The following is a 22,395-nucleotide window of genomic DNA, read 5'->3' on the forward strand; positions in this document are numbered from 1 at the left end:
CCGTAGAAATTCATTGTGATCGTATGCAAAACCTGTAGGAACTTCAAATATAATTAGTACACCACAAATATAATTGGTAGAACTCACTTATAATAAATACTTTGAATGTTTATTATTGACAGGGAACTAATTGATACATACAATATATATTAAGGTTCGATGTCAATGTCCTGGTGTCTTTCATCACTCCTCACATTGATAGAATAGCTCATATTTTCACTATAGATCTTTGGGGACATAATGTGAATTTCTTCTTTATCAACTGCTAGTTAATCATGCATGTAATTATGGCATTGCTAAGATTAGGTGCTCTTTGATGTAAACTCCTACCATGGATGGCTTATTTGGTCCTTAAGTGCAACAGATTCTTTTACCAGTGTGCTCAACTAATATTATGATCCTTTCAATAAAAATTGGTATTAACACAAAAAAAAGATAATTTGAATGATCCAATTTGCTTTCACTTTATAAACTACTAGTACTCACCAATCATATAAATAGTGACATTCACCATAAGTATTCTCTCTTTCCACTATAACTATTTTCTCTAAGGCAATGTGAGCCAATATTTGTTCTTGCTCCACCCCAATTGGGTAAAAATATCCAATTACTTCATCTGCACTCAACTTTGGCATGCCATGTAGTTTGACCTATAAAAAAGTAAGAACCCTACAAGGAACAATCAAAGCTTTCTGAATTTTGTGAGTGAATTTTCCTGATAAATAAGGTCTGTATGTTGTAAGTAGCAGCGATATCAACATAGAGAAAAAATAACTAGAAGATAACTGGTGGGTAAAAGTTCATTTGAAAGAAACTGTATGGATTTCCCATTATTTTTGGTGTAAGCAAATCCAGTATGCTACACTCAGCTAAACTCCCCATTTTTAATAGAGGATCAGGGAGCAATGTGAAAAAACACATTTTGTAAACGCCATCAAGCTACACAACCACTATAACTCCAAGCCGGAGGCTAGCCCCATTCCTAGTTCTTTTATTGGGGTTTAAACACACAAACAATACCATTAAAGAGTTTTCTGCATTTCTTGTAAATAAATATATAAAGCGGACCTGTCAGTTTGATGACTTAACCAAAATTATTGATGATTTGTTATTGCTTAATTGGTGTTACAAAAATAATATTTAAAAAAGCAATATTTCCATGTGAAAACCGACCAATAGTAAACTGTTGAAGAGAAGAATGCAAAAATTATAAATCAACCATCACTTCAAATTTCAAAATTGGCCACAGTTCTTCAATTGGAGCCTACACTGAAAATCAACTCTCATGATATGTCTCAATTAGGAAACAAGCCCCCGTTGCTTGAAAACCTCCAACATTGTTGTGCCAATCTTTGCCGGGGACTCAATAACTGTTACACCTGTCTCTCGTAAAGTTTTGATTTTGTCTTGGGCTGTACCTTTGCCACCAGATATAATTGCTGCCAGCAAACAAAAACAATTAGGTGAGGCATTTACTAATATATCACAAGTAATACAGCATCATCTTCTATCAGAAAAAAACTATCTAAAAGTTATATCAGATGAAACCTACCCCATACACAGCATCAGAACTCTAATAGATGAAAACAATTGGGCAGAAGCTAATTAGCAATAAACGTGGAATGTACTTTCTGTAAACTGGAAAACAACAATTGAATATTCTTCTGGGTAAATACTTCAGATTATCTGGTGTTCTGACAAAGCCATGTCTTTGTTTCATGCCCAGCTTGGAAAAGAAATTTCCAATTAAACTGGTTGCAGATCAGTAAAGTTTAAGTTCTGCCTCACAAAATTAACTGTAAAAAATATATATAAACGGTTCCATAAAATGGCTGGGGCTGTCACACAAGTTATATATCTCATAATGATAAAACTAATCCTGCGTAGCCAGCTTCTTCTATTGAGAAAATGTAACAAACAGAATAATGTTATGGTTAAAAGCTCAGCTGCAATCTGTTACCTATTCTATACTTATATGATTTCCTAAGACCCAAGTAAAATTAAAACATGATAATCATTCCCCATAATGCCATACAGGATGAGCCTTGCCCCATCAACCATCACTTCTTGAAAGTAAAGTTTTTGTTCCAACTTATATGTACCCACTTTTCATCTTTTAGTTTCCTAAAACAGACCTATGATTTTGTTGTAGAGACCAATGTTATCAGATATTGTTTGTGTACCTTCATACATGATAAGCCTTGCAGCATCAACCATCATTTCTTGCAAGCAAGGTTCTTGTTCAAACCTATATTTACCCACTTCTCATCTTTCACTTTCTCAAAACAGACCTGGAGTTTTGTTTTAGAGACCAATGTTATCAGATCTTGTTTTGTGTACCTTCAATCAAGAGCTTATTCTTTAATGATGCAGCAGTGCTCAGGCTTGCACACTGATGATCTAGAAGAAAATTACTAAAACACTGTTACAGACTTGTAAGCAACTACTAAAATTGGCAATGCACGTCAACCAATTCATTTCAATTTAGAATACATTTTCCTTAATCTAAGAAGAGCTATTGCATTGGTGAAGTTATTGTGTTGAGTATTTACAATTTTACAGTATATAGATGGGATGACGTAAAGACAGATTCAATAATACTATAGCCTATTTAAGTTCTTTTGTCACACAAATACTTTGGACATTTTTTAGTAAGAGCTACGAATTAAACTTTATCCAGTCTTTTTGGTTTTCCATTCCCTGGCATCTTCACCAATTGGCAAAGCTTTTGGAGCATGCAATGCCCTTGTGAGTCACCTTTGTCTCACAATTCTTCCTATGTTGGGTTAAAAATTATTACAATCCAATCACATAAGTCTAAATTAATTTCTGCTGTACTTTTTATTTTGAGGGAGATTTGACAATTCTATGATTGTAAATAGATTCTAATAGGCAATAGTCAGTTTATAATTATAAATATTTGGACTCATGTTTGGTCTTTGGTCTATAATGTCTCTTGCAAATGATAAACACATAAATTCCATATAAATAGTAAATAGTACCTCAAAGAAACAGTGATGAGATTGTAAAGAAGATAGTGAAATTGTATGTGTGGTGTGGGTGTGTGAAGGGTGTAAGAACCTAGTTTAAACATCCATTATATATGCAGTACTTAGTAGACATAAAAATTGCCGTTGTCCACGAGGACACATTCACAGGTGTCTGGACTATAGGTCAGATGTTGTATGGATGCTATTAATTAGAAAGCCTTTTATTTGTCTTTGTCTAGTGTTTGTGGAACATACCAATTAATCCCTGTCATGCCTCTGCAATGAAATCATTGTCTTTTACTATTTTACGTAGCAGATTGCAGAATTAATAGCAATTAAACCTAGGGGATGAAATAAAAGGATAAAAGTGATTCACTGTAAGGGGACGACCACGGTAAAATGGAATATGATTATCAGGTATTAATTAAAGGAATAATAAGCAGTGTGCGCCTCCTCGTTAGAAGATATGAAAGAGAGGACAAATCCTTTGTAGAATGGAGGAAAGACCTAAGCGCATGAATCAAGGAAAGACTAAAGAAAGAAGAATGAAACGGCAAGAAAATAAGGTTGTGACTTTTTTAATGGGCAGAAATTATTAAAGGTGGCAATTTTGAAAGGTTAACTCTTTCAAATAGCAGAAATTGTGAAGGGGTGCATGCTTTCAAAGAGTGGTAATTGTGAAAGGTTGCGACTCTTGCAAAGGGCAGGCATGATATAGAGCTGTGACTTCTCCCTCGTAATGGAAGATATAAAGGGAAGAAAGTTTCATTTCAGGACACCCAAGAGAGATCAAGTTGGAAATAATTTATTATTCTCACAAGGCAGCAGGGAAGGGTGGTTAATTCCTATGAATAGCAGTGACTGTTTCAACATTAAAGGAGAGATCATTCCAAGCATTGAAGGATCGCTTGTAATCATCACTCACGAATCCATCAAAGTCGTCAATTATCGACTCATATGAACAATCAATCAGCAAATAATTATCAATTCATTTAACCAACAAACCAGAAAGCCACAAAGATTAATCAAGTCAAACAGTATAATATCAATAATTCAAACATCAGCTATTTGAGTCTCACCCATTCTAGCATCAAATCATTTGAGTATCAAGCATTCAACAGCAATTCATCAATCAATCAAATATACAAGTCTCAATCAAAAGACATCAATTCACTAAATGATCTCAGAATATAGATCCAAAGCAGCAATAAGAAGTGTATTGCAAATAGGAAGGACAGCCAGCCCAAGTTCATGAGACATGAAAGGACAACCCACATTCAGGTTCGTATCAAGTTGAACAAAAGTTGAGAAGGACGGTCACCTCTGGTGCTTTTGGAGCAAGAGTTGGAAGGATGGCCAGCCTTTCATGCTCTTGGACTTGATTAAGGAGGATGGCCAGCATCCAAGGTGAGTGAAGAAGATATGGAAGGGTGACCAACCTCCAATGCTTTCAGCCAATCAAGGATGGCCAATCTTGGAAATTGACAGTTTACAAGCATTTCATAATGTGATTTGCTATGAAGATATGCTATGATCCAAATATTAATGATGTTAATAAATATCATGATGCTTTGATTATGGATTTGAATATTATAATAACTTTTTGTTAGTTGTTACTAAATTTTACTAATATCAGTTATAGATTAGCGAGACTCACCGCGAGTCAGGCAAGTTGCCCGGGTCAGCGAGTCGGGTGGCCTCAACCGGATCAAAATGGCATGTAACCCTGGCTCAGCAGGTCACCTTTGGGTGACTTGCTTGACTCTCTTGACCCACAAGTTGATGCACGCGACCGGGCCGCAGCTGGGGGAAAAATGGATGTCAAAAAAAAAAATATTTATTATTTGTTTTTTCTAATGTTTCTTTTCCTGATAACTCTGAAAGAGCTTTCATAACACTCTTATGTGAGAAATAGGAAGAAAGAGAGAGGAGGAAAGAGAAAAAGAAAGCCATTGCTTTGCAACCAGCTGAAAGGAAGAGGAGAAAAGCTTGCATTTGTGACATTGGAGCAGCTATATACTTGCATTTAGATCATCAAGGAGTTTATAGGAGCTCTTCTCAACACTAAACAGCTCATTTGAAAGAGGTAAGAGTTGATTTTTTTGGATTTAGATGATTTTTTTCTCAATGTATATGAGTTTTCTTTCGATGAATTTTTACTCTATGTTTATGGGTTTTCTTTTACTTTAAATCATCATAAAGTATAATGCTTAAATAGTAATTTTTGGTTAAAATTGTCTTATTGCAGCAACCTTGACATTTTGAAAACATTTTTTTTCCCTAATCAAAATGGTTGCTCTACCTAAAAAACCCAAGCTCACTAAAGGCAATCAAAAAGATGGGTGTTGGAAGTACACCATAGACTTTCTAGGTAGAGGTAGATATCAAACAAGATGCTTATTTGTAAACTCATTCATAGTGGGGGGATAAATAGATTGAAAGACCATATTGCTAGCATATGTGGACATGATGCTGAGCCTTGTAAAGTTGCAACTCTTGAGGTTAAACATTTTTGTTATGTTGCCTTACAAAAATATGAACAAGAAAAGGAATTAAGACAAAAACAATGAGAAGAGTTAGCTTAAATTGGTTCCCGTCCACCATCATCTACATTTGCATCTGTATCTAGTTTTACACCCCTATGTTCAGTAGGTTGTGTCGGTGAAGGTTATACCCTTCCTCCCTATCGTCCTAGTGCTTCTAGTAGTGCTATTGCTTCTACATCTATTCCTGCTAGTAGCACTGCCCCTGATAGTAAGTATTGGCATTACCTTTCACCCTTAAGTCAGAAAATCTAGGTTGGACAATTTTTTTGTACCATATTTCACTCCTGATGGACAACCCTCACTTGAGAGCTTGGGTCGGAACAAGGAGATCCATGATGCTAGAAGAAGATCAATTTGCAAGTTTTGGGTTTTTTCCATTTATTGCAACTAGGTAATTCATTTATATTTGATTGTTTTACTTTTAATTTTTTAAATTTAACTTTAAAATAAAATTTTGTAATTTTAACTTGATGTTGAAATATTTTAATTTAAATATTTTTATAAATATGACTGTACTCCTTATTGGCAGGACATGATTGATGTGGTTTCCATCTATGGTGTCGGGTTTAAAGCCCCCATTGAAGATGAGTTGAGTGGTCCTCTCTTACTAGAAATGGTTGAGGAAATGAAACTTGAGTTGGAGGACCATAGAAAGACTTGGACCCAAAAGGATTGCACCATTATGACAGATGGATGCACAGATAGGAGGAATAGTACTGTCCTAAATTTTCTTGTTTCTTGTGGAGGTGATTCATCATCCTCTACTCTTCAAAGTCTAAAATTTCATGTATTAAATTATTAATTGAATAACTAAAAATTTTGTTTTATTGATTGGTTGATGATAATTATTTTCTTTTGTTTTCACTATCACGATCTCCCATGTTTTTGAAGTCTATAGATGCTTCCTCACATGTCAAAAAGCAACATACTTATGTGAGGCTATTGAGGTCATAAAGGAGGTGGGGGAAGAGAATGTTGTATAGGTGGTGACTGATAGTAAAATTTTAACTTCTAAGTTTCTAAATTTTTAATTTTAGTTTTTTAAAAATTAAAATTTTCTTAACACGTCTAAATTTTTACTAATTAATTTTAAATTGCTACAAAAAACTTTTGCTGGAGAGGCGCCCAAAAAACTTTTGGACTCCATGTGCGGCCCATTGCCTTGACCTCATGTTAGAGGATATTGGCAAGATTGAATGGGTGAAATCATGTGTTGATATGGCCAAAAATCTTTGCAAGTTCATCTATAATCAAGCCTTGGTCTTCAACATTACGAGGGAATACACAGGGGAAAAGGAGTTGGCTCGTCCCAGTATCACAAGCTTTGTCTTTAGTTTTATCACACTAAAATACTTGCTGAATTCAAGTTTAGCTTTGAGGTGCATGTTTGTCAGTCCACAATGGACCTCCCTGTCCTATGCTACCACCCCTGTAAGGATAGATGCAACAAAATACATTTATGATGAAGAAGGTTTTTGGACCCCTTGTAAGGGGATTGTAGGGGTAATTTAAAAACTTAAAATTTATAAATTAATGTATGCATATTTTTGTTTTATTTTCATTGTGCAACTTTGCAAAGTTTCATATTTTAACGATCATATCATCATCCACTCAATTGCTTTTTTGTTCAATTGTTTTGTAGGTCATTAAGCCCCTTGTAGCCCTCCCACTAGTTGTTGACAATGAGAAGCCCGCTATGGGACGCATATATGAGGGCATAGATAGGACCAAGGAGGCCATTAGAGCCAAATATGTAGGAGTTTAGGACAAGTATGGCCCCATTTGGAACATAATTCATGGGAGATGGCAAAATCAGCTTCATAGACCCATCCGCGCAGCAGCCTATTACCTCAATCCAGCATTCCGTTTCCGTGATGATTTCAAGGCAAAAGAGGAGGTTCTTAGTGGCCTATATACTGTGATATCGAAGATAGCCACTAATGCCACATATACATTGCTTCAGATGGATGCCTATAATAATTCAGCAAGGCCCATTTTTTGAAGCGAAATGTGCAGAGGAGGCCGTACCAAATTGCAGCTTATGCACATTGCATATTAATTGTATTGTGTAGTTTTTAACTTTCTAGCTTTAAAAGTAGAAATGAGACTAATTTTTTTGTCTTTTCCTTTTTTCAAATAGATGGTGACAAATGTTTGGGCCTTCAACCAAAAAACTTCAACAAATCGCCATCCACATATTGAGCCATCCATGTAGCGCTTCTTGATGTGAGCACAACTGGAGCATGTTTGAGCACGTGCACTCGAAGAGGTGTAACAGGTTGTCTATGGAGAGAATGAATACTCTAGTCTTTGTGCATTACAAACTGCGCCTTCAATCAAAAAACTTTAACAAATCCCCATCCACATATTGAGCCATCCATGTAGCACTTCAAGATTTGAGCGCAATTGGAGCATGTTCGAGCACGTCCACTCGAAGAGATGCAACAGGTTGTCTGTGGAAGAATGAATAATCTAGTCTTTGTGCATTACAACCTGCACCTTAGGACCAAGGAGATTTTGGATAGTAAAACCTTTGCAATTATTCTAGAGGAGGTTGGTCCAGAGTCTAAGTGGGTTACTGAGGTTACTGATCCTATCTTCGATGATAAGGAGCTAGAGTGGCTTGACCAAGTAGACAAAGAGGCTAAGGCCGTGGCTATGGCAGCAGAAGAGTAGAGAGATACAGTTAATCCTAGTGGCACCTCAAGGGCAAAGACTATGGCTAATCAGTCATCCAAGACCTACCTTAGACACCTTACTAGGAAGCATAATATAGATTATTTTGAGGCTAAGGCTGAGGTTGAGAATGAGGATGAGGATGAGGACTAGGAACCATAGCTATAGACTTGTTTTAACTTTTTGTTTAACTTTAAATATGTTTGGAACATTTGATGATGACTATTAATGTGATGGATTTCATGGATTTGATATATATTTTGATTGATTTCATGGATTTTATATATCTATAGTTACTATTTCCTTTAGCTACAATTTACCTTTGTACTTATGTAATCGATGTATGTTTATGTATATGATCAAATTACCTTCTATTTCATGATGTTATTGTGTCTTTAAGCTTTATTCAATAATGGGTGCATGGAACGTTGTTTAAATCCTAAAAAATCTCTAAATTTCAAAGGTTTTGCCACTTTGCTAAGTCACAGGCAAGTCCAAGCCGGTTCACAAGTCGAGTTACCCTTGCCGAGTCAAGGCTGGGGCCGAGTCTCGGTTCTATGGTTATAGTGATTAATGGTTAAGAGATTATCTTTGGTTAAATCCTTCACATTGTTTGCGGGACATTACAAATATCAGTTATAGTCATTAATATTGTTTGTGGGCCATCCAAAAAGGGGCATTACAGCCCTTTCACACAGTTTTTTATGCTTGCCCAAATAAATACCTCTGCATGCTTTGAGATTGCCCAAATAAATAACTTTGTGTGCTATGGGAACAAGCTCAAGGACATTAGTTTTTTTCAAGCTTGCTCTTTAAATATTTGACAAAATAGATGTTTAAATATTAACTAGGGCTACCAAGATCGTGACCTGAAGTGTGAATAACATTTATCACACCCATGGAAAAGAATTTCCTGTCAGTGCCCAGATAGTTTGTTTAACCTGTACAACTAAGAGCAACTAGCAACAAGACATAGATGGTAGACCCTTGTAAGTACAAGATATTAAGTATCCCAACATGCAATGCCCTGTAAGAGCATTTAACATTGAAATCACCCAATTAACTGAGCTTTCCTTTCTATCATTTTCGTTCAGAAATTCTGATCATTTGCTTGTGTTAAATGGCCACAAAGGCAACATTCCAAGCAACTAGTTGGCATTAACAATATAACAAATGCATTGCTACCTCCTTAGCCATTAACAAAATAATGAACACGGTCTCTTACAAAGATTGGTGTTCTGACCCACCTCAAAATTCTTACCTATTTGCTGGCTTCAGCTTTGCATGAAAAAAGGTATACTCCTTTCTGCAGTCTCATTTATTATCTATCCACAACAAAAGCACAAAATACCCTTACCATTTTTAATGTTTTTCTTCAATCCTTGGTCAAAACAATTTACTGAGAAGTTTTAAATTAATCTTTTGATGACTCAGAGACAATAGAAATGTATACCTTCCTCCCTTGCCAAAACAATATTTTCCAACATTATGCAAAGCAGTTCTTGTACATCACTAATTATATAAGATTACTTTGCTCACTGTTCTAATTATACTGCATCTTTTTTCATTAACAAAAAGGATAGAAAACTGTTGACTCAAACCGTCACATTTTTTTCATGTTTCTCAAAGATGGAGCACTTTACCTTCAAGGGACTTTTCCACTTTCATAGCATTTTGCTTTCTTGCATAGAGGTGAATTTTGCTTCTCAAAGTTATATTTAAGTTTTGAAATGTTTTCACTTGAGATTAAATTGAAATACTCAAACTCCTTTTGCACAACATTATGCAAAATAATAATAGCTAATACAATTTGATATTTAAGGCTTCAGCATTTAATGACACAACTTGGTCACTTTCAAAAACACTAATGATGCTTTAGCATTTAATTATCAAAAGGGACTAATTTTAGACCATAATCTTTATCTTTTATCAGGGGTAATAAAAACTGCAACTTTATCTCTACTAAGAAATTAATGCAACCTGAAAAAGAATGACCTTTTACAGGAAGCATTACCTCTCAACCTACAATATAATTTATTCCCTTCAAACTATACAATATCCAATTCATCTGGAGAGATATCAGTAAAGTTGTCAGAATAGCTAGAAGATAATGACAACATCAAACCAATTGATTCTAAATCAAATGAACTAACCTCCAGCATGACCCATGCGGCGGCCTGGTGGTGCTGTAAGGCCAGCTATGAATGAGACAATGGGCTTTTGTGTTCCACTTTCCTGATGAGATACCATCAAAAACAACATTAAATAGGGAACAGGAGAAACAACAAAATGTGAAAAAATTGTTTGATACACCAGTGAAGTTAAACATTATGCACTACACTAATATGCCATAAAATTTAATTTCATTTGGAGAGCTTTTTGTTATTTTCCTTATGATTCTGATCTCAACCATTCTCTTTCTCATATCATTTGCTTTATATTTCTCCTATACCGACTCCCCTTCAGTATTCTAGTAAGGTGTTCTTCTAAATAATCTTCTTTGAAATTAGCCTCGAAAATGCTCAAAAGAACAAATTATAACAAGTACACACCAATTAAGAAAAGTCACCAGGAGACAATGCCAGCTAATTACAAAAAGAGGATGTCGTTTTTCAAAATAAATGGGTGCAGATGATGGGAGATGCTAAAATTGTAAAAATTTAATGGAAACTTCACTAAATACACTATTATTGACAAAAATACACAGCATTAAAGATTTTAAGTGCACAAATGAGATATCAAAGGAATTTGGTGATAATGGCATAAACTCAAGTCTAAATGCAACAAAGTTTAAGAAGTGTCAAGAGTAGATACTGATATACCAAGAAAGCTACAAATAAGAAAGTGATAAATGCTCAATGTGCCAGATGTTTCACAGTTCATCTAAAGGATAGCATTCAACTCTTGCATCAGCTATATCATTCATCTCCAATCATCCTTTAGCAAAATAATCTTTGGATCATCATCAATCTCGAGGTCTTGCACCTCTCCAAGAAATCAAACAGAGGTTGTTTTCATCAACTACCATATTTACCAAGAACTAAGGTTTATAGTTATACCACTGTTTCAGTAGCTCTCTCACTATACACCTACCATGCAAGGCTTCCATGCTTCTTAAATCACTTTTTTCACATGAAAAGTTTAAACATCAGATTCTAATGCAGATGTATCCTCTTCTCAGTCCTATATATCTTCCACGCTATTTTAGTAGATTGCCTCCAGACTTCTTAAATCACTTTGTCCACATTAAAAGTTTAAACATCAAATTATAATGCAAAAACATCCTCTTATTGGTCCAATATCTTCACACCACAAACAAATCACTTCTTAACTCTCTCAATGCAAGGAAGCCTATTTTTAAATTATATCATACCAATTCAGATTTAAATAATGGGCCGCTGTATGTAAAGGCATGTTAAATTTGTTCCATCTCCCATATTGTTTTTCTTATAAGCCTCATGTATCTGATTTTTAAATTTTCAAGTCTACAAAGTCCATCATCTCAAAAATCTTACTTACAAAATCAACGACAAATTTAATATCATCTAAATCAGTCCCTGATAAGATTCCCTCCAAAATGCCTGTGCATCACTAACTAGAGTGGAACATAAACCCTCTTTAACTTGCATCAAAATGCTCAAAAGTGGGACAAAGAAGCAAAGTTTGTATCAATAGGTTTGAGGAATTTTTAATTTCACCTACCCATTTATCAAATAAGTAGCTTGTAAATGGTGAGTCTGATGACTGCATAAGAATATTTTGAATTCTTCTACTATTTTAGTGTGCTGTTAAGCCCACTTAGACATTCCAACAGCATACGAAATAAAGGCTTGTAATTTTGAAGCAGTGAATCATCAACTTCACAAATAGAAGCAACATCTGTATTTATCTCAAGAATATGTGACGTGTCCACTTTAGTGGGGTCAAATATCTAATTTTAAAGTAAGTCTGCATGTTTCTCTTGCTTTAAACAATTAACCATGCTGGAAGCTACCATAGTATTTTTTTAAGTCGACAGCTTTGGCAAGTCCAAATATCCACACAAAAAACCCTTCCATTCAACTTCCTAATCATATTTCTTCCTTATCAATAAAATCAATGTGACTTTCTCACATCCAAATGGTTTAAAACCTCCTGGCTCTTTGGTTTTAGCACAAATCATCTCTTCATAATAGGGTGAGCAGCTTTAAATGCTTTTCCATGTACATAAAAGAAGTGTGCAATGGATGCATTCATATAATTCAGTACAATCTCAACCATCGAAATTCACTCTAGGATACTATGTGCTTTTGCATTGTTGAGTTGTCAGATAATTAAGCAAGGTAATGATTACTTCACTAACAAAAGATGTGCATTGATTGCATTAACCTCTTAATGCACAAACAAATGAAAGAGATTATTGCAGAAAAACTTACAACTGCATCTATATTATTAGATCGAGCAGCAAAAGGTTTTCAGATGCTTGTCCCAACAAAACTATCAAGTAGGATATATGTAAATCATGGTAAGGTCAAACCTCCAACAAAATCAAGAATCCGTCACTCAAAAGCATGGTAGGAAATACAGTTTGAGAAGTGCGAAATATTTCATCTATGGCTTGCCCCTCTGCTTACCAAATGCATATGCATAGATGGTAGCCACCATAAACCTTGCCACGGATCTGTGCCATGGTTTCTTGTTGGTTGCATTGTAGTTTCCTTAGATATTCTACTGCATATAACCAGCAGAAGTTTGAAAGTTTCATAGAAATTCAAATGTTGTGCGAGGCTTGTCAAAATGTTCACTCCCCTGCAATACAGGTAATTTGCAATGATAAAGATTATCTTGTCAGCTATAGCCAGTTAAACCCATCTTGTTGGCTATAGTAAAGTTCACCACTGCTGATCAGGAAGTTATTCTTAAAAATGCGTTAACCAATAGCTAATCCCATTATAACTAGTTTTCTTACAGAATATGTACATGCCTTATAAACCAAATAATATTTAAATTAAATGGCAAGCATATGGTATGAAATACTCTGCAATAAATAGAACGGAGACAACGTATCACTATTTATGGCGGTATACTTCAACGTATGGCAGGATGTATCAGAATGTCATATTGACTTCCCTGTGTTGGCAGTGAATGTCTCCAATTCTAGTTAGACACACCAGCAAGCACATGAAAGGCTGGGATTCATCCTGAAATCTCGATACCACTGCTTTGACAATGAACTTTTCAACTGAGATTCATGCAAAACCCCCTATCTGCTAGAAAGGCATATGTTTTTACAACAAATTTGGAGGATGCTTTGCCTTGTGAAGAATTCACAATTGAGAAACTAGAACAATATGTGTAATTATTATGGGTTCCATTAGACATAATGTGCCCCAAGATGTTGTAAGCCAAAATGACTGACATCTATCTTCATCAAATAAATTCCAAGTAAAATGCCTAGATTTTTCTACAATTTGCAAAAATTGTCCAATATGGTCTTTGATTAGTTCATTTGAAAGCAAAACCCTATCACTGAATCAACTGTCATGAAGAAATGGAATATCATGTAATATACATAAATTCTGCTGGAGCATTAGTCAATCAAAATTGCTTGACTGTGTACGAATCTGATCCCTTACACAATAAAATCAGTGTTCGCTATATCTTAATCTGTGAAATTCTATTTGAAATGCACTACAAATCCATCAATGAGATTAATAGATTTCTCTGTCCAACAATATAATCCAAACAATTGTGAAGGGTTATTCAATGCCAGAAAATCAACAAATGCAGAAGTTACCTTTTTTTTAAAGACAAATATATTGTAATTGTTAGTAGAATATTGTAATATTTTTTTAATAGTCATCTTAGTGTTAGCCCCAACTGATAATGTAATTGGTAATGCTATGAATGCATGTAAAAGAGTCATATCAGTTGTTGTGCTGTCATTGATGTCAAAGTCTTAGTTGGCTAGACATTACACTAACTCAATGGAGTGCTATATCATTATGATTGATGAAGACAATTCGAGGAAAGTATGCTGAAAAGAGAGTTGATAAATATGGTATAGAATGAGCACTCGAAGGAGTTGATCAGTGATAATGTAATGATGGTTTGATTATTTTATAATCATGTAATATCTTAATATATTGAGCTATAAAAGTTTAACCGAGTGACAAGGTTAAAGAAGAAAGACTGCATTCCCCAAGTGACTACAGTATTCACCGAACAAATGGCAAAGTAAGAGGGAAATTCAGTATTACCCGAGCAAGTCTAGTATTAACCAAGTACTATATTACCCGAGTGAAATGCAATGTTCACCGACTAACAGCTGGAAGAACAAGTTGAAAGAAATGGAATCCAAGGTCGACTTTTGATGGAAATACGGAATGTTCGAGATGTTCAAACGCACCAGTCAAAGTTTGTTGCAAGATCAACGACTAGGAAAATTCAATAAGGATCTGATGATGGAGATTAAAGAAAGGTAAGGAAGACAACGAAGTTCTATGAAAAGTTCTATTTTCTATGTGGTTAAGTACATTGAATCTGAGATCAACGATTGTGATTAAGCAGCAACAAATGGAAGAATTTGGAAGCACAAAAACGATTATTTAAGGAGGAGACAAGACAGTTTTTAGGTTGCTGGTTTTGATTGTGCGAACTATTACTGAAGGTGTTAGAAGATAGTTGAATCAAGTGAACCGAGCAGAGTTGAGGAAGGAGAAAGAGAAGGAATGAATCAGCCAGTCAAGTGAACAGAGAAAGAAGATCAAAAGACGGATATCAACGGAGACAAGAACAGAAAGGAGATCTGAACAAGCAAGGTAATGCCATACCTAAACAAATCATTTTTACACTTACTTTCTAATCATTGTAGCAGAAAATCTCGTAGACCATGTTGTAATAACCCTCCTCAAATCTGCCCTCAAAAAAAAACTGATGATAGCTCAAGGAATTTCATCAAACAATTGACATGCAAGGGACGTATGACTGATATAGTATTTCAGCTAGCTTCAAATGACTTTTTCTTCAATTTGCATCAATGAGAATCTTGTGCTAGAAGACTACAATGGACTACACAATGACCTAACATGAGTGTGCTACTAATTTTGACAATATTCAGTGCATATATATAATCTAAGCATGAGAAATGAACATCTACAGCCAACTGACATTTTTACAAACAGTTGGTATGCAAACTAACTAGCTAATAAATAATGATATTAAATTGCTTAAATGACACCAGCAACTATTATCTTCTTGATTGCAATGAAAATTACAATGCTCATGAAATATGGCCAAGACTTTGGCATTTACATGGATTACAAAATGATAATGCTCGTATAATGCACACTTACAGCTGAAAGCTTATAACACCCTAAAAAGCAATATGAACAAAGAACCTAGTTGGAGATGGCTGTAATAATTTCCTTCAATGCTGCCCCTTCTGCTTTGCTTTTTTCGAACTACCTTTTCGGCCTGCTTTTTCGGTTCTGCTTTTTCGAGGTGCTTTTTCGTACCTGCTTTTTCAGCCTGCTTTTTCGGTTCCGCTTTTTCGGACTGCTTTTTCGTATCTGCTTTTTCGGATTGCTGCTATGTTGAATCTCAAGACCATATCTTTCAATGGCATCAAGATTTCCAGCTTGAAGGGATTTCGTCCTTCAAACTATAGAGACATAATCTTCAGAAAATTTCCCAATTTCTTTGATATTTCCAAGCATGAATAAATGAGAGCTATCCTCTTTCTTTTAATCCCTTCCTCACTTGCTCCACGCTTCCGTCTTGCCAATGTCGGATAATACATGACTTTTAATATTACTTCCTTTTTTTTCTTTTTACAAAATCCATATATGTACTCAAAAGGGGGACTCTTGATTTTTATAAAGTGACTTTATGAAACATTATAATATTTAATTTAAATAGTCACTTTATCGTTGTAACTTCAAACATTAAAATAATATACCAAATAAACTCGAAATCCCACATATAATAGCTCATCAGAAAGAGCCCAACAAAACGCATCTCATCCTATCACTGAAAATTGAAAGCACTGCATCCCCCTATTGGCTTACTAAAAATAGTAAGTCTTTCTGAAAACCCAACAAACGAACTCCGTTTGGCCTGTAATTAAATTTGACTAGGCCAAATAACCTCAGGATCCCTTTTGAAGTCCTGGTTAGCCCTCGGGACCATACAAGAATGGGCTAACGACAACATACCTCCAAATTGGCCAAGTGGGGGACATTACACAAGTGGACCTAACAAGTTTGTGAAATCCTCTATGGGTTAATCAATCTGTGGTGTTTGTAAGTCCTTTAGAGCAGGCCACTCTTTAGACAAGATCAAGGAGTGATAAGGTCTACATGATATTTTGGTTAAATCCTCCAACAAGGTGACATTAACAATATGTTGTAATCTTTAACAAGGTTGGCTCCTAACAGAGCTCACCTCACAATAGTGAAATTTTTGGGTTGTTGGTCCCAGGTAATTTTTCCCTTATCAAGGTTTCCACATTAAAATATTGGTGTCAAATGTGTGAATGTTATTATGTTGCAAGTTATTGTCATTTTACTGCAACTCAGTAACAACTAAGTTTAGGGTCAGTAATAACTAAGTTTTATTCCTGTCAGTCAGTTAAAACAGAACAGTGAATGAACAGTTTAGAGTAAAGTGATTAAATGAGTTAATTGTAAAGTTGAATGAATACATTGAGTGAAATTTTATGATGATTATGAATGTTGTTTGGTACTGAAGTTGTTTGAAGGGACTGTGGATAACTGATTCACCGCCCCCCTCCCCCCCTCATCTCAGCTATCTAACACTTACTTAGTCTTTAGTTTATTAGGTTGTTTCTATTTTCGTCTTTAGTTCACAATTGACTGTTTTAGAAATATTGCCTTTGTAAATCTGAATAAGAAGCTTCCATCTCCTTTGTTTAATACAACAATAATAACAACATCAACCCTTCTTTGTTCTTTTCTGAACAGATTTTGGCTACTTTTGGTCATTGACATACTACAGATCTAGAAAGGGTCTCAGCAATGGCAGAATGTCTGAAGAATTTATGACCACAAGACATGTATTGTCTTTTGCAGGGTAGTTAAACAATGACCATTAAGGGAGGGTATTAGCATAGAGTAATGTTTTTTAATGGTCATCTTAGTGAGCCTTTAGATTATTAGGTAGTGTTTCTATTTTTGTCTTTAGTTAACGATTGTTTCTAAATTCGTTTTAAAAAAATGTCTTTATAAATCTGCATATGGAGCTTTCATCTCCTCTGTTTAATACAACAATAATAACATTGATTTACCATAAGAGCTGTTGCATTTGGTGCCCTCGAACAAAACAATGATGCCTACCTTCAAAAGATTATCACACTCAGATTTCCTGTTTGTTTTCAGACAATGTGGGCACATAACATAATTGTTGAAGAACCGTGCCAGACCCATGTGGTATGTTCACAGTTCCTAATTTGATCAGAATTACTTCTACTTTATCAAGTCTCTGCGAACTACAGGGGAAAAAACCAAATGGATCCATCTTTCATGCAGAGATGTATAACCTTTCAACAAAAAGTAACCCATATTTTAACCAGACACCAATCCTTACATAATAATGCTGGGTCCAGGCAGAATTGACTTAAGAAGATAATAAACCGCAATGCAAATTAGAATCATTTGATGAAAACAATGAGTATGAAATGTTGCTGAATCTAAAGGTGTTGTTTATTTCCTCCATTTTGTGACGAAGCTGAAAATATGACACAAAAATGGAAAAATATTCAAAAATAACATAACATTGTAATAATGTCTGAAGTTGTGTGCTTAAACCACTGACCTGTCCAGTGAACAAAATCAACACAGAGGAAATGGTAAAAAACTGATTGCCACAACAGTGTGTTCTACAGAATTCAAATTGAGAAAATAAAAAATGATTATGACACAATAATAAAAGAGAGTGGAGAAGTAGAACCAATTGAACACATCCTCTTTACAAGAGCTGAAATGTTGATCATTTACTTCAACTGAACAACATGTGGAGATGAATTTAAGCTTCCATAAAAGTATCACAAGGTTTAACCCATTTGATATCCTCAACTTGAAGATTATCTTACAGAAAACAAATAAATGTGCAGCTATCTGTAATTCCAAATTTGAGCAAATAAATTCTTGATACAGGCTGGGGTAAATTTGATTACAATTCAGTCGATTGAATATCTTTACTATGAAATTCTTGCCGGCCGATTTGAAAATCCTAAATAATTATTCTAAATTGGTAGAAGAGGTATGCTAAATTATTTTCTGTAACCATCTTGATAGATAACAAAGATCGGATGCAATAGCAATTAAAAATCAAAACTGTTAGAGATGCTAAATAAGGCTGACTAGATTTAGGGAGGCCCAAGATCAACCAGACCATGACCTCCCTACGAGAGAAGTGAGAACTTTCAACAGACTCAACCAGATCAAAGATTAAACCATAGGCAACTAAGCCGCAGATGTGAGTGCAGGAATCGTTCACAAGGATTTGTTCCCTGTTTGGTAGAGTACTTAAACAGACTGAAAAATGCCATACAAACAATATATGGGCATTTAAACCAAACTACCTAAAGAATTGTAAATAATATTAAGTAGCATACATTTTGATTTAACTATTACAAATGTTATATGCTTAGCTTAAACCTTGTGTACTGCTCACAAACAAAAAATGGAAGAAGCATAAAGCAGGAAAAGCACTTCAAAAATGTCCAAATAACTTAATAAACAATCAATATTTAGATACCTTTATGAACATAGCCGCATCCTCTTCTGCAGTTCCTCCAATTTCTCCTATTAGAACTATGCCTGGAAGTATAACAGTGTAAAACATTATGCGATCTCTTAGATTCCCCAACAACAAAATAGATTTTAAATCAAACTCCATTCCTAATACAGATTCATCTTGTTAACTTCAATATTCAAACAGCCAACATGCAACACTTTATGGAATCAAGGTCAATAGATTCCATAGCCTTTCTATGGTAGTTTCTTATTGGAGAGGTTAGAAAAAATGTCATCCAGGAAAGAACAAGTTTCTAAATATACTTTGATAGAGATTATTTATAAAAAATACATCCACAACAGCCAGTTTCCAACATGCCTTACTAACGTGGAAACATAGCACTGAGCTTTCCATTGTGTCTGAGATTCAGAACCACGGACATGAGACAGGGCAAGTATTTGGAATTTTGGCCATTATAAGATCAATGGGAACTGGCTTGCAGACACTAAAGAAACCAAGACTCAAGTTCTCTGCAGATTCACACGTATCAACAGAAAGAATCCCCAAGTTTGCTTAAAAAATGAAGACAGCATTAGCTAAAATTGAATGCAGAAAGCAAAAAAAGGAAATTTTATAACATTACAAAAAAAGGACTCTTACACCTTATTGGACACACTCATGCCTAAGCCTTTACAGAAAATCCACTGGAAACTATGTTTTTCTCAAATTGCCAAGTATTCTTGAGTTTTTAGTTCAAGACCAAGATGAAAATTAACCTGCTTGAATCTGATTCTCATCATTGTGATCAGAATACACAATAAGAGGCTATATGTGCTGAAATGAAGACACACCAAGTAATATTCCATGGTACTTCATATTACATATACACACGTCTTTAAGCCTGTTGAAAGTTATGAATGGAAATAAAACTACTGGATCAGAATTCCCCTCCACGCCATGAATTCAGGAAATTTGCCAGAACAGCCACATTCATCCCATATAATGTATTACTCTAGGTCATCGATACAAGTTATACAGAAAAATAATTTTGCCTGCCCATGCTCTTACCTATGTTATCTTGCTGACCTAGTCTACTATTGTCTGTTGCATAGGAGCATGTTTATCCTGCATCAGTCTTTGATATTTTACAGTCCTGATCCATTCTTTCAAACATAATTTCATGTTCAGACTTCTGTATTGAAAATCAGAGCAGATCAGATCAAGGATAGATATAATTAATAGCAGGCAAGATCTGGTTCGTAACAGCAGGTTGTTCCCATAGTTTTTGCAGGCTCTCTTCGGATATCATCATTGAGATCTCACTGTCTTGCTATCATTGACAGATAATATCAATAACATTGATGTGTTTGTAATGTTGTTTTTTTGGCTATGATTAGACCAACAATGTTTCTTTATATAACTACAGTCTTCTTTGTGGATGGATCTCATCCATGCATGACACAACCTTGTAAAAAACACTCTATGTTTATGCATCCCATCCATACATGACGCAACCTTGTAAAAAAAAGTATGTTTATGCATCCCATCCATGCATGATGCAACATTGTAAAATTGTTTTCTACTAGGAGTCTCATTATGCAAATAAACAGAGTCAACAATATTGTAGACTGGTTTCCATTAATAAAAGAAACTCAAACATCTCCTCACAAGAAGAAAATAGTAGTTATAAAATACCTTCAGTCTGAGGGTCTTCTACAAATCGCCTTAAACAATCAACAAAATTCGTCCCGTTAAAAGGATCGCCCCCGATTCCAACACATGTTGATTGCCCAAGGCCAACAGCAGTTGTTTGGAAAACCTGCCAATTTAAACAATAAATAAATAAAAAATGCTCCATCAGAGTTGGCAACATTACAAGTTCTAGATAACTATCAATATCATGTCATACCGCTTCATATGTAAGTGTGCCAGATCTGGAAACAATACCAATGCGGCCAGGCTTGTGGATATAACCAGGCATAATTCCAATTTTGCATTCGCCAGGCTTGATAATTCCAGGACAATTTGGTCCAATAAGACGAGTCTTAGTTTGCTTGTTGAGAGCTGCTTTGACACGTACCTGTTAATCAGAACAAAAAGATCTTTGGAACCATTTAAATATTAAATTGTTCTAGTAAATTAATGGTCATTATGATACTTGTGATTAAAAAAATTATAAACAGAGGTTAAATTAATGAAGAGATATTTTCAGATGGCAGTAATTGCGAGCTATTGGAAATGTTAAAAACGTGGTTAATATACATAAGTAAAACTATTGTGGAAATATACAAGTAGTTCCAAAAACTCATGCAATTGTAATGGCGAAGCGCAAGAGACGACTGTGGCAAGGGTCGATGGTAGGAGCTACAAAGGAAATGCCTTCAGACAATGGCCCTTCAGCAGATGTTTACAGTCGGTGTTTGATCAACAGATTGAGGGGTCTAACAAAGAAAACAGGAATGAGAATTACATATTCAACAATGCTCCTTGGTCCCGAGCATGGAAGGCTCCGGCAAACCCAAACACGGATGCCCATTGGCAAAAGAATGTCACTGATGAGGGGAAGCAGAAAAACAGATGAGGGAACACAAACATGAGGCTGCAAAAACAAATAATTTTCAAAAAGCCGGAGAAAGAATTCTAGAGGCTGAAAACACCAAGCCCGGTCAGACAGACATGTGAGGTAAGTCACAGTGTCATTCACTCGACTGTAGTTAGAATTCAGATTGATAATAATGATTGGAATGATTCAGTGAATAAGTTAAAAGACAGAGGTTCTTTTCTGAAATGGAGTGAACCATGGCCTACTTTCAAAATAATTAGGGGCTGGTGTCACACACATTGTATAAAGATTGGATAATGGGGAGTGGACCTTGCATGGTGTGCAGCAAAGAATTTTATGTTAAAGACTGGACCAAACTTTAATCCAAAAATGGCTGATATGGATGAAGTGCCACTATGGATTAGATTATACAACTTACCTCATGAGTACTAGAGTGAGAATACTTTAAGGATGATTGGTAACAAGCTGGGAAAATTTGTGAAAACCGATGAGGCTGTTGAAACAAAGAACTTTAGCATGTATGCTCGGGTTTGTATTTTAAAGCAATCTGTGCATCTATTACCAAAACTGGTGGAACTCATTACAACAGACGGGATATGGAGACAACTAGTGGAAGTAGAGGATTCCATGGCATCTTGTCAGTATTGTGATGGGTGTGTGCACCAAGTTGGAGAATGCCCGTTAAAAAATCTAAAGGAAAAGGGGTGCAAAGTGAATCTCTACAGAATCTTATAGCAGAGAATAAAGGGAAGGCCTCAAAAGAATCAAGACTTTCTTTAAACAATAAACCAAGGAAATAGAAACCCTTGTGGGTAGGAAGAGAATGATTGATGGAGAGTCGTGAATAATCATATGGAGGAATGGAATAAGGATGGCAGTGACA

At 35.3% G+C, this 22,395-nt stretch overlaps 1 protein-coding gene across 1 annotated transcript in view; it reads right to left on the bottom strand.

Annotated features, from left to right (window-relative positions):
* Positions 1–1,075: 1,075 nt before the first annotated feature.
* LOC149576544 (succinate--CoA ligase [ADP-forming] subunit alpha, mitochondrial) overlaps positions 1,076–22,395 on the bottom strand; it is a 38,628-nt gene continuing 17,308 nt past the window's right edge. Inside the window, exons 3-7 of the mRNA XM_089817796.1 lie at positions 20,859–21,029; positions 20,645–20,768; positions 18,971–19,032; positions 10,366–10,447; positions 1,076–1,439 (exon numbers count right to left, since the gene is read on the bottom strand). Of these exons, the coding sequence (XP_089673922.1) occupies positions 1,300–1,439; positions 10,366–10,447; positions 18,971–19,032; positions 20,645–20,768; positions 20,859–21,029 (579 nt within the window). The 3' untranslated portion in view covers positions 1,076–1,299. The remainder of the gene's footprint in view (positions 1,440–10,365; positions 10,448–18,970; positions 19,033–20,644; positions 20,769–20,858; positions 21,030–22,395) is intronic.

The sequence above is a fragment of the Cupressus sempervirens genome, chromosome 1 (assembly GCF_028749045.1).
Source record: "Cupressus sempervirens isolate cs-2001-9-10 chromosome 1, ASM2874904v1, whole genome shotgun sequence".
Taxonomy (NCBI): domain Eukaryota; kingdom Viridiplantae; phylum Streptophyta; class Pinopsida; order Cupressales; family Cupressaceae; genus Cupressus; species Cupressus sempervirens.